The sequence below is a fragment of the Pezoporus flaviventris genome, unplaced genomic scaffold, assembly GCF_033815535.1.
Source record: "Pezoporus flaviventris isolate CSIRO_AGI_PZ_B2104156 unplaced genomic scaffold, CSIRO_AGI_Pfla_v1 ptg000007l, whole genome shotgun sequence".
Classification (NCBI taxonomy): domain Eukaryota; kingdom Metazoa; phylum Chordata; class Aves; order Psittaciformes; family Psittacidae; genus Pezoporus; species Pezoporus flaviventris.
The window spans coordinates 39322773-39335408 of record NW_026892555.1 but is presented as its reverse complement, the minus strand read 5'-3'; the positions used below and the strand labels follow the sequence as shown (position 1 = coordinate 39335408).

The 12636-nt window shown below is 40.8% G+C and overlaps 1 protein-coding gene across 4 annotated transcripts in view; it reads right to left on the bottom strand.

Annotated features, from left to right (window-relative positions):
- Positions 1–9021, bottom strand: part of TMEM68 (transmembrane protein 68) — a 41696-nt gene extending 32675 nt beyond the window's left edge. For 2 of the 4 annotated variants that reach the window (XM_061448467.1, XM_061448469.1), the window contains exons 1-3: positions 8892–9020; positions 2574–2904; positions 919–1083 (exon numbers count right to left, since the gene is read on the bottom strand). In XM_061448467.1, the coding sequence (XP_061304451.1) occupies positions 919–1083; positions 2574–2865 (457 nt within the window). In that variant the 5' untranslated portion in view covers positions 2866–2904; positions 8892–9020. Of the gene's footprint in view, positions 1–918; positions 1084–2573; positions 2905–4816; positions 4939–8891 lie in introns of those variants that run through there. The other 2 variants (XR_009742534.1, XM_061448468.1) reach the window with 2 other exon arrangements.
- Positions 9022–12636: the final 3615 nt, after the last annotated feature.

Genomic DNA, 12636 nt, shown 5'->3' with positions numbered 1-12636 from the left:
TTGCATCTAGAGCGACCTGAGCAAAGCCTTTTCAATTTCCACGAGTCCTTCTTTTTAAATATTTTAATACAGTATTTACTAAGTACGTCTGTAGCAAATTCTTCCTCTACAGTTTTCTATGAGTGCCTTAGTATGTTCCCACATCAAACTTGCTTGAGTTTATTCTCTTTGTTTTCAGTGTTTGGACACAACTTTCTTTTCTGAATAATGTCCTTCTACATTTAAATAGCTTCCTTTTAAGATAAGTGGTATAAAGGTGCCTTAAAATAGTTTCCCTCCTATTCCTTATGAATGCTCTTTATGCTGTGGTTTTCAAAAAACTGCATGAGGTTTGCTTTTCTGTAACTTCTCCCTTTCACAATGGAATTATTTCTTTCTTTCTCAGCCTACAATGTGTTGAATGTATTGTGGTGGTCAGTGTTATAGACCTCTCTTCAACAGTAAAATCTTCAAAGAAGTTTTGTGTCCTACTCCAGGCTTGTACCAAAAGGTAGATTTGATGTTGTACCCCACTGCAGTGGCTACCCAGTGTAGGGGCAAGTAAGTGATTGATATCCTGCCTTTACTGAGATCTTCTGCACTCATAGCCCTTTGCTGACTAGCCAGCACTAGGTCACTAATATAGTCCTATCCTACACTTCCTACTGAGGCATGACATTTCATCCCAAAGGAATTACATAATGTCTATTTGCTGGCTTCAGAGGGTCTACCAGCGTTTTTATGACCCTTCACTTAAAAGACAGGATATTTGATATTCTACTTTGTCCTTCTGCAGCTACCAGCTTTTACTTTAAAAATCTAAAAACAGTCTTTTAGTTAAAAAGCTGTCTTGAAATTGTAATAAATGTAAATTTCACCAAAACTAGCAACAAGTTGAGTGAATCCAGAGTGCTTAAAGACAAGAGAATGTATTCTTACCTGGTAAGCGAAAGACAAAATGATCAGCTACTGACAAACAAAGTCTTTTCTTCCAGAGAAACAGCCTAGACAAGAAGTAAAGATAGTCTATAGGAATAGCTCCATGGTAATACACCAGAATGCCTGGTCCTTCTGGTAGGTTTTCCACACCATGAAGCTCATAACCTGTTTGGGATGGAAAGCAATAACTGACAATGACAGCTGTAAATCATCTGGCAATTTAAAGAAAACTGTTTACTGTCTTTCATTAAATGACTTTCAGTCAGTTGTGAAAGCCTCTGCTGTGGCTTTTACAAGAATTAAATTCTGGATGGAACATTTGCTCTGTATCAAAGAGAAAGTGCCTCAAACACCACAGGTTGTCAATGGACTAATTTGTTGATCAGTTTAGCCATTAGATCACACCTAACCTGACATTTCCCCCAGTGAGGGGACTAAATTATTTCCTATTAGGAACTTTTTCCAGTCTAAAGTGTGAAATCACTTCATTGGCAGAATGAGAGGCAAACAAGTAGTCAGTACGCTTTCCTGAAATATGGAAGTATGAATCTTCATTCTGTGTCAGGCAGAAAGAAAAGTTTAGGATTTTACATAATTTAAAGTTTCTCTGGTTGAGATATTTAAGTCCAAACCAGAATCTGTAAGAATCCCAACGACAGGTTCTCTCCATGGAGTTCAATGTATTCACTTAACAGTGGAAGGGAATTTCCTCACCGACATGGACTTCTATAAATGTCTCTCCTGGCTCTTCCTACATTTGGTTTAGGTTTTAGGTGGAGCCAGGCTAAGAGGCTAATGTATATAAAGTTTTGGAAAAGCCACAGCTTCTGTGAGCTCTATTCCACCTTGTCTACATTCATGTCCATTCCTGCTACAGCTTCTGTCATGAGCTGTCTGGGGAGAAAGTAGGGGATGGAGCAGGCAGAGATCTACGAAGAGGTGGAGAAAGTTTGATACTGCAGGATGTTCAAAGATTAAAGGAAGAAACTATGAGGAAGGATAGCAACATAGATAACCTGTTACTCTTCATCCTTAGGGCAGCAAAGTTAAGTCTTGCTGACAGCCTTAACCTACATCTGTGAGAAGAACAAGAGCTTAGTATGCAGCTGAGGATTTTCCTAGGGAGCAGGATGTGTTGAAAGTATCTGAAGGATGAGTGCAATAAAACTGCAAAATCACGCTACTTTTAAATTGTAGCAGAATACAAACTTAAACATGGTGTCTCATTATTTTTTCATCCATACAGTTCTTAGTACACAAAGTAGTTTTAACCAACTGAAAACATGCTAACTACATTTCCAACTAGTTGCTTTGTTTTGGTAATTTAAGTGAGTTTTAAGTGCCTAATAAGGTAAAAAAATAAATCACACATCTCTCCTGCAGTGCTTCCCTCTGATACTGTATACAGAGAAGTGCACCTGCCTATCTACTTTAGAGAAGTTGACCCTATATAAATTAAATTCTTCCTTTCAGTTTGACTATTTTATATTGCAGTCAGTCTTTGAGGCAGAAACTTTTGGGTTAGATGCCATACAATGTATAATAAATGTCACTTCTTTGCATCTATTTGGAAGAAATAGAAAACAAATACATTAAAACTTATGTGTACTTATTACTTAGGTAATTCAAAGCTTCAGACAAGTTGTCATACTTACCATGCCATATTCTTGCATATACATCCCAAAAACTTGCTATAGTTTTCCTTGCACTATCCCAAACATCACTCAAGGGATCTGCTTCTGTCCCACTGCTCCTCTGATGCATTAAAAGCAAAATATTCGTAAGGTAAATGAAAAAGACGATTGTTAAAGGAACTATAAAAAAAAATAATATTGCACTCATTGTTAGTGAGGCGATGACCACATAAATAAGGTATTTCTTCAGGTACTCCACAACAGTCCATTCTTCCAGTATATAGGCAAGGGAGCTTAGGTCAGTCATTGGCATCTGTCCTGAAGTGCAGAATTCTTTTTGTCATATCATGTCCTGCATGGAGAAGAAAAAGAAAAAAAAAAAAAAAAAAAACAAACAAAAACAAAAACAAAAACAAAAGCCAGCTCTAATTTTTATAATCATACAAGTTTCTCAATTTAGGAAAGAAGTTTTTGTAGATGTACCTGATGCTTATTTTGGTATAACTCAGAGACAAACATTTAGCCTCTCTCTGTCATGCTGATATAGCTGCTGCTAATTGCCATCCACTACTGCCTGTAAAGAGTGATGAGATTTTCCCACGTATTTGTGGGTCTTTATAATACAGCCAGATAACAGGGGCTGAAAGGACAAGGGCTGGAGCCGAAGGAAGGCTCAGGATCCATGCAGCATGGCTGATCAAATGATTTCTCTGTATAAGTGTGGCTTTTCAGAAACTCAAAAGAGGATTAAGTGCTAAGTATTTTCAGCAGTGTTGGCCAAGAAGATTGCTACCAGAGGTCTGGACTCTCCCGATCCTCTGCAGAGTCCAGCCTCGACTTCTGCTCCCTTTCAGTTTAGCAGCAGCTGGCAGTGAATGGAACAAATACTGGAGTGAGCAGCTGAAGAGCCAGCAAACAAAACTTCGGCAGCTGAGGCTCTGTCATGAGACCTGAAGGTGCCTGGGACAGCATTTGGTAGTGGTAAGGAAAGAAGCTCCTAGCCCCTCATCCACACAACCATGCCAACACACTCTTCTTTCAGATTTTCCAGCCCTGGCAAAGGCCAAGTGGGCTCCATGGCCCTGGTGATATGTTTGCCACATGCAGCTCCCTAGTTAGTCTGTTCCTGCCTGCCTCACAGCAGGCAATGGTTTCCCCAGAATACAAGAGCACTGCCGCATTGCTGGCTGATTTCAAGACTCTTGAACATTAGCCAGAGATTTAAACATTGCAATCAGTTTCAGTAATCCATATCTAAATACAGCTTTCAGTTGCCTCAGTCAGGTTACTACTTGTTTAAGGAGTAATTTTTTCTGCTCCAGCACCAGAACAAGCACCTACAAGATACAATTTGTAATTGCCACAGTCAGTGCCAAAATCATGAAGTACAGCAATTCCAGACTTATCTGACTTTATGTCTTCAGCTGTGTACTTACATGAGCAAGATTTATATATACAATAAATGCTCCACTTTTATTTTTCTTTTTTGAAGCCCTGGGTAGAATATAGTGGTGGACTGGTATAAAGCACAGCTCCATCAAGAATTGTGAATGACAAGGAGTACAGCAAACAGCAAAAGCAAAAAGCAAACAGCAGCCACAAACAAGCACCAGACTCTAACATGTGGTGAGGCAAGCAAGCCTTGCTGATGAGTATCTGTAACAGCTATAAATTTGGTCTCACTGTCTTGGTTTAACACCAGTCAGCAAGTAAGTACCATGCAACCACTAGTTCATACCTCATGCTCCTCACCTCAGTGGGAATGGGAGGACAATCAGAAAAAAAGCTAAAATTTGTGGGTTGAGGTAAGAATAGTTTAATAATCTAAACAAAATATAGTAATAAATTAATAATAATAGGAAATAGAGAGAATAATAAAACCCAATAAAAAAAAAAAACAAGTGATGCACAATACAATTGTTCACCACCAGAAAACAATGCCCAGCTCATCCCTAAGCAGCGATCAGCCTGTCCTGGCCAGCTCCCCCCAGCTTATATACTGGGCATGACATGCTGTGGTATGGAATACCCCTTTGGCTAGTTTGGGTCAGGTGTTCTGTCTCTGCTCCCTCCCGTCTTTCCATGCCCCTCCTCAGTGGCAGAGCATGAAAGACTGAAAAGTCCTTGATCAGGGTAAGCGCTATTTAGCAACAACCAAAACATCAGTGTGTTACCAGTATTGTTCTCACACTAAAGTCAAAACACAGCACTGCACTAGCTACTAGAAAAATTAACTCTATCCCAGATGAAATCAGGACACTCACACAAATCTGTCCTTATCTCAAATCCTTTGCACTCCTCATTGGTCACCAAAAAGGACTGTCATGGTTTAACCCCAGTAAGCAGCTGCGCAGCACATAACTGCTCTCTCTCTCCCCCCTGCAGCGGGATGGGGGAGAGAACTGGAAGGGTAAAAGTGCAAAAATTCATGGGTTTCACAGGTAGAGCACAAGCCAGAAGGATAGTAAATTAGGAGCTCAAAGAAAGCAAGCAGTGTATTAAATGATGTTCAGCATGGGTAACAAGTGAAACCAATGTGATGAAGAACATCACAAGAATTAATATAGAATTGTTTATAACCTGATGACTGATGCCTGACTAAGATATAGGAAAATCTGGAAATTGTCACTGAAAAGAGATTTCATCAATAATGTGAAAGAAATAGTCTGCATGATTCAGATCTTTAAATCTTTGTTTAGAAGGTGTTTAATGAGGATACAGCTGATGGTGTGGTGCTACTCTGTAATAAAGAAGTTACTGTTTAAAGTTGCCAATAAGAGCAAGGTCTACAAATCCCAAATTTGTATGAAGCAATCAGTGCTGACAGAGACCAGGAGAAGGTGATGCTAAGGGCTTGCCTCAGGCTATTGAATCAGTAATACTGAGCAATACTTGGAATTACTTGTTCAGCCTGTAACAGAGAGTGAAGGAAGCAAGTGGATTTTGCATTGTTATGGGGGCTTCAGACTGGGAACACATACCACAGTGGTAGCAAAACTAGCTTAAAGTTGCAGATAAAATGTCCATGCCCATAGTAAATGTACCAATAATGACTGCTGTATGGGTCATTTGGATATATTGATCACTGACAGCAACCTGGTGATCAAGAGATCATATAATTTACCGACATTTTAAGATTAAAAAATCCAGGTATTTTCTTGTACCTAACATTCTTTTAAAAAGCACCTGAAGTTCCCTCTGGCCTCTGATACTCATTTTTAGTAACTTGTGAAAGACTAGGGAAAATCCAGAGGACTGCAAGAGATTTAAGATTATTCCAAAATCCCCTAGCTGCAGACTCAGCAGCTAGATAAATCACTGACAAGATTACGGAGAAGCTGGTATATGATGAAGGCAATTGATACCACTCATTATAATTTTATGGGAAACAGACCATGTACACAAATCCACCTCTAGTATTTAAGGAAATCAGAGGTTTAATAGTTGTGCAGCGTCATGCACATACAGGTTTACTAGGGGCTTTTCAAAGAGTCATTTTAAGCCACATATGAGCTGCAACTTGGAACTTGCGCTTCCACCAGCCCCTCACTGTGTGTTCTCATCACCGGCCTGGTCTCCAACAGGATCAGCTGGCTCCCTGAGAACAGGATAACTGTGAAAATGCTGTCACAGGCAAAACCACTCTTAGGAACAGCCCAACATTAAGATGGTCTATGGGGATTATGAAAATACACTACAAATACCACTTGACATTTTGATTAAAAAATAAAGCTCTTTAAAACAGAGCACATATGAATGAATGATGCCATCAACTGACAAAGAAGTATCCATTGGTGACAGAATCCACGTCAAATGAGCACTGAGTCTCTGTCCTACATTGTTCAGAATTTCCTCATAATATTAATAGGATGTTTACAACAATCAATGTAAGCAATGTAACATCCCACCAATTCCTCTTCCTTCATCCCAATTTTTACATAACAGAAAATTACTTCCTGGCTGGAAGACCACAATGTCTAAATTTGTTCACTCATTGACTACAATATAAATGAATACAATAATTTATTTCTGATTTTAAGTTCAATGTAGACACTAAAAAACAGAAAAGAAAAAAGCTTTAGAAAGAAATTAAAATACTTAAATGTGCAAACGTCCAGGGTTTTTTAAACCCACAAAACAGGTATTAACAGTACAGATTTGAATGAGACATATCAAAGTAGTTGAGTACACATGGAGTGAGTTCACCTTATGCCAGCTAGCTGGGTGGGATACAATTTAATTCAACATCATTCCCATTGAATCCAATGGGAAAGTCAGAGTGTAGAAAGAATAAATGATTGACTGAGGAAAAACTAGAAGCAGCATGGCTTCTTCTGGGAGTTGGGTGCTCAGTCAGTTTTCAGTTCCTGCTCCCACAGTTCAATTGTACACTGCCTACAACATTTCATAAGGAAAGATTGAACTCTGATCACTGAAAACTGATTCTGGCTTTTGGACCATATGTGAGCCCAATATGATAAGGCATGGTCAGTACGGTACTGCCAGTGTAACATCAAAAGTCTACAACAGGACTGAACTTCTATTTTTGGCACATTCTACTGGCCATGTCTCACCAGCCCCTTGCTGAGACCACAAACACAATTTTGAAGCATCCTTTCTATCAAACACCGTATCGGAAATTTTTACATAACTATTTGAGTGCCTGTTGCAAGGCTGTTACTAAAGACCTGCTTGACTGCGTACTGGAAGATAATATAAGAATGTTACTGCAACATGCTTACTTTTAACTGCTCTGGTTTGCCCCAAGTCTCAGAATTTAAGTGAGAAATTTCTCTTCTGCTTTTATCAAATCAGAGCCAAGAGCAGCTCCCATGTTCTTCAATACTGAGTAACCCATAAAAGGTGAGTATAAGGTGTTGCAAGACACTATACTTGTTTGCAACTTGTTTGTTGCAACAAACATTTTTTACATTGTCTGTATTTTTCTCATCTCATCTACTAATGGACTTTAAACATTATTGTTCTGAGTGACTTCATTGTTCTAGAGGACAACATCTGTGTTGACAGGTGAGATGTTTGTTTGGCCTCCACCTTTAAAGCATATCAAATACCAGAGTAATAGCTATATTTATAATGTAAAATTACAAGTGATGTCAGACGGAGACAAAACTAATGCCTCCCTACTTAAGGGGAGCTCCCCCTCCAACAAAAGCCTCCTATACAGTAATGTAGTGTAAGTCATTCAGATCCCAAACCCTTGCTGAAGCATAATTTGTCGATAAGGATAATCTTACCAATACTATAATCCCAGCAAACAGAAGTGCAACAACAGAGCTGTCACAAGAGACCTACGGCATCAAAATTAAAACCTTGTAGCTGTCCTTCAACCAAGGACAGTTAATACTTGTCTTGCTGCTCACCAGTTTGTTGTTGGTGTTAGGTTTAGCAGAGCATAGTGGGAAGATGAGTGTGAAGTAGCTGGAGGCTTCTGGGGAGATTTTGGAACACCTGCTTTCTTGTGGCAGGCTCCCACTTCCTCTGTCAAACTCAACTGCTCTGTTTCACAAGAGGAGTAATCTAACAATTACAAAGAGTAATCTAACAGCTACAATTCTTCACCTTCCAGGGGGAAGGGCTTTAAACTGAAAAGGGTGGAAGTTGGGACTGCCCCATCCCTGGCAGTGTTCAAGGCCAGGTGCTCTGAGCAATCTGGTCTAGTGGAAGGTGTCTCTGCCCATGGCAGGGGGGCTGGAACTACATTATCTTTAAGGTCCTTCCCAAACCAAACCTTTCTATGATTCCATGATGCTGCCTTTCAGTGTAAACAGATTTCCCAGACTTTTTTTGGTGGTAGTTCCACGGCAAATAACTCTCTTGCTGGTCTCACACTGCCACCACACACCTTATTTCCCTCCAGAAACCCACCAATCTTGTATACTGCTATGTTTTCACTGATACGTTTCTACAGCTTTCATTACCTTCATGACTTATTGGCACATCCACCCCAGAACTGAAATTTACATCCCCTTAAATAGGAAGTACCAGCAGTTACAGTGCCCAGTCCCCTAGTTTTCCAAGGCTATTCCCCCTTTTGCACACACTGAGAGTACCTCACCCAAAGCACCATTTCCTCATTTATTCTCTTACAACCTTAACAAATATGATGGCCTGAATTCCCACTCGGCTTTGATTCCCATGTGGAACTAAGGAACGACCCTTGGCACCAGCACCCAGCTCAGTTGCCATAAACGTGGCAGGTAAAAGCTGGAGGAGGGTGTATGAAGAGCAGGACCTGCGCCCAGTGGGGGTACCCATCACAGCCAAGCACAAGCAAAATACAGCAAGTGCCCAGCACCCACATTTATCCTGTTTCTTCACCTGGAAACGTCATTAGCGTTTCCCAACACTATTACAGCGAAAGCTCGGGGGATTCCCTCAGTTTCTGGTGTTCAGCAGCCCCGACAAAGGGTCACTGTTGACGCACCCCGGCACTGCAGGCCGCGTACCCCGCGGGGAAAGACCCACCACGGTCCCGCACCAGCTCCGCCTAGCCCCTTCCCGGCCCCGCTCACCTGCCCGCGGCGGCAGCAACCGTTCCAAGGACCCCGCGGCCGGGCCCCGGCCTGGGTTAAACGCGGCGCCGCCCCCGCGCCCGGGCCCGGGCCCGACGATGCGGGGCGGGGCCCGGGAGCCCCAGGGGGTTCCGCGCCCCAACCTCTCGCTTCAATACTTCCACGATAAAAATCCCGGGACGTGACGGGCGCTGGCGGCCCTGCCCGGGCACCGCGGGTGGAGACGCTGCTCCGCGTGGCGAGGGAACGGGACGGGGGACGCGTGGGGCTCCTGTCGGCATTAGAGTCTTGGGGAGAGGGAAAAGATAATAAAAAGATGCAAAATTTTAAGTCTGTAATTTTTAGATTAAATAATGGCTAAAATTTTCGAAAGTTCCAAAATAACTGTACAGATACATAGTGTATAATGTGCATTATGATGAATATAAAGATTCTGTGAGAAATGGAGGAAAAGGAAACTGGTATAACAAACCATGTCTTGTGAATCGGGAGCATATATAAATGCTATATATATGCATATATATATTCTCCTGTGCAAGAATGGTGTCTAGCAGATGCAATTGCAGGACTACTAGTAAGGATTTTTTAGTAGCTTCATGAAGTTAAGAATATCAGATAAATGAAGAAATGCAAATTTAGCACCTATATTTGGGAAAGTAAAAACAATTAGGAGTCTCCTGTATTCTGCACTGCAAAGTGTGTTCCACACCAATATGTGTTAAGAAAATAGTAGTTCAAGATGTGTAGAAAAATTAAGCTCATGTTTCCTTTTCTAATTGTAAATCCTGCCAGGCAATCCTGACAATGGGGTGAAGCTATGGAAGGGGTAAGTATAACCTTAGGTTTTATCTGACAAGAATACCTGGTAGGATAAGTGAAGAGTTGCAGCCGGTATTCTTTGAAATACTGTATTTACTTCTATTTGCTTCTTGATTATTCAAATCAATTTAGATTGAAACAAGAACAGAAAAGTGTCTGAAGGATCACAGAGATCATAGAATACCGAATTAGAAGGGACCACAAGGATCACCTGGTGAAAGGGGCATGACCTAGACTAGATGTCCCAGCCTGCTGTCCAGCTGAATCTTAAGTGACCAATGTTGTGGAGTCCACCACTTCCCTGGGGAGTTTATTCCAATGGCTGATTATTCCCATTGTGAAAAATTTTTCTCTAGGAGAGTAAGACAGAGGCATGTGACTCTGGCATGGGAAGGGTCTAGAGCACAAGTCTCATGAGGGAACTGGGGTTGTTTAGTCTGGAGAAGAGAAGGCTCAATGGGGACCTTATCACACTCTACAAGTATCTGAAAGGAGGCTGTACTGAGGTGGGGGTCTCTTCTCCCAAGCAACAAGCGATAGGAAATGGCCTCAAGGTGCACCGGAGGAGGCTTAGATTGGATATGAAGAAAAATTTCTTCACCAAAAGGGTTGTCAGGCATGGATCAGGCTGCCCAGGGCAGTGGTGGAGTCCCCATCCCTGGAGGTATTTAAAAGCTGTGTAGATATTGTACTTAGGGACGTGGTTTAGTGGTGAACTTGGCAGTGTTCGGTTAATGTCTAGTCTCAATGATCTTAAAGGTCTTTTTCAACCTAAACAATTCTATAGTTCTGTGCTTAACATAAAGTGACCATTTGGGTTTGGAGGCTGAAAAGTTTCTTGGCACTTGACAGAAGTGTGACCCTTTGCTATACAATAGGTTTTCATCCTGCCTTCTTGTCATGCATACATTATTAATGGTTTTCAGCAGATCAGTTACTGGTAGCAGAGATATGACAAGGCAACAGGAATTTTGGGGTCTATGAAAAAACATGGTATCTAGCAGGTATTTTTCCCTCTCTTTTCTCTCTCCCTTAATATTTTGCAAGCACCCTCTGTATTTGTGTCCAGTATATTTTCACTCTACTGATTTTCATATAATTTTTCTTCTCTCCCTAATTTTCTTATCTAATCTCAGTCTGCATTATTACTCCCTTTTTTTTCCCCCATCATTAGCTCTTAGGATGAGTTTCTCTCTTTCCTTTCCACATCTCTCTGTTCTCAACATTAATCCATCTCACTTGAACAACTTCTGTCTTGTCTCCATCACTTTGGTTCCTAGCTTCTTTGCCCAGTTTGTCACAATGTCACTAATTAAAGCTTTCCAGTCTGATTAGGTGCATCCTTCTCAGCATCCCTTTATTGACTGAAAACTCTATTGACTCTCCTCAGCCTCATTATCTGAAATTCATAGCTGTCCATTCTTAGCTCTTTTACACACCATGGCTGCTTTTAAAAAAAAGAATGCTCCCCAGCCTTCTTACCCACCTTCATATCTTTCAAACCCCACTGATATTTCACAACCCCCACCCTTTCTTCCCACAACCTCCATTAGTCCCTTCGGTACTTGCTATAAAATTTCATTGCCTGCACTGACAGCCTTGAGCTATTTTTACAATGATAGGTGAGGGAAATGATTTGCTCTGCTTAGTAGTAGTTTGAGCAATGCTGTATTTTATGAGGAATTATAGTATTTAGAGAGGATTGCAGATACTTAGATATAAAAAGGTGACATTCTTTTTGAACATAAGCATACCACATTTTTTTTACATTCCGTAGTAGGTCAGCTTAGATACAAGACAGAAATATAAATGCTGATTTCCCTTCATTCACTCCAGCTTTACAGAGGACTGTTCAGCCTTCATACCAATGGCTTAAAGCTCAATAAGCAGTCAGTAAAGTCACCCAAGAGCTGTGTATAGCTCATAGGATAGAAATACTTAAATTTTGCCTCTAGATCGTGACAATTGTGCCACAACCTGTTGTCAGAAAGCTCAGAGAAGAAGGAGGCAAACATGATTCACCCCAAACACACACAGAAGTTCAAAAACATTTGCAGTATTTACACACTATTTTCTGTGTTGCAACACTCATGGTACCTCAGCAAAAACACACATAGTTTCTCTGATAACTCGGCATCATGCTAGGCACTGTGAACCAAGCCCAGTGCTGGTGTGACCAGTCAAAATGTTAGTGTATGACCATAAGTGTACATCTTTCAGCAGGACTGAAGTGTATTTAATGTACTTGCCCTGTAGTGGTGCTACTGACAGATACATATGCAAATTACATAGCTATTAACTATTATGTGCACCTGAATATATGGTTATTTTCTAAACTTCTGTACATATAGACACAAAAATATGACTTTATCTCATTAGACACTTAATGGGTTGTGCAGCTGGTACCATGGCTGGATTCCAGTCAGGACTGTGGTTTCCACTACAGAGCAGTCATTGGTGGTCCCAATACTCCTCAAACATTTTGCACCACTTTAAACATTATAAATGGTATTCACCATCGAATCGCAAAATAAATGTTGTAATAAAATTCAGGTCCTGATCATAAATGGTTAAGAACCTTGCTCTAGTTATACTGTAATAATAGCGTTCTTTCTATTGCAAGAAGTTGAGTGGGTGTATATGTAGCAATTGCCTAAGTGGGTAGAATTTGCACAGGTGAAAATGAAGTAGATGAGCTGTAATATCAAGTGTGGGTGACATGCCCTCTTTAT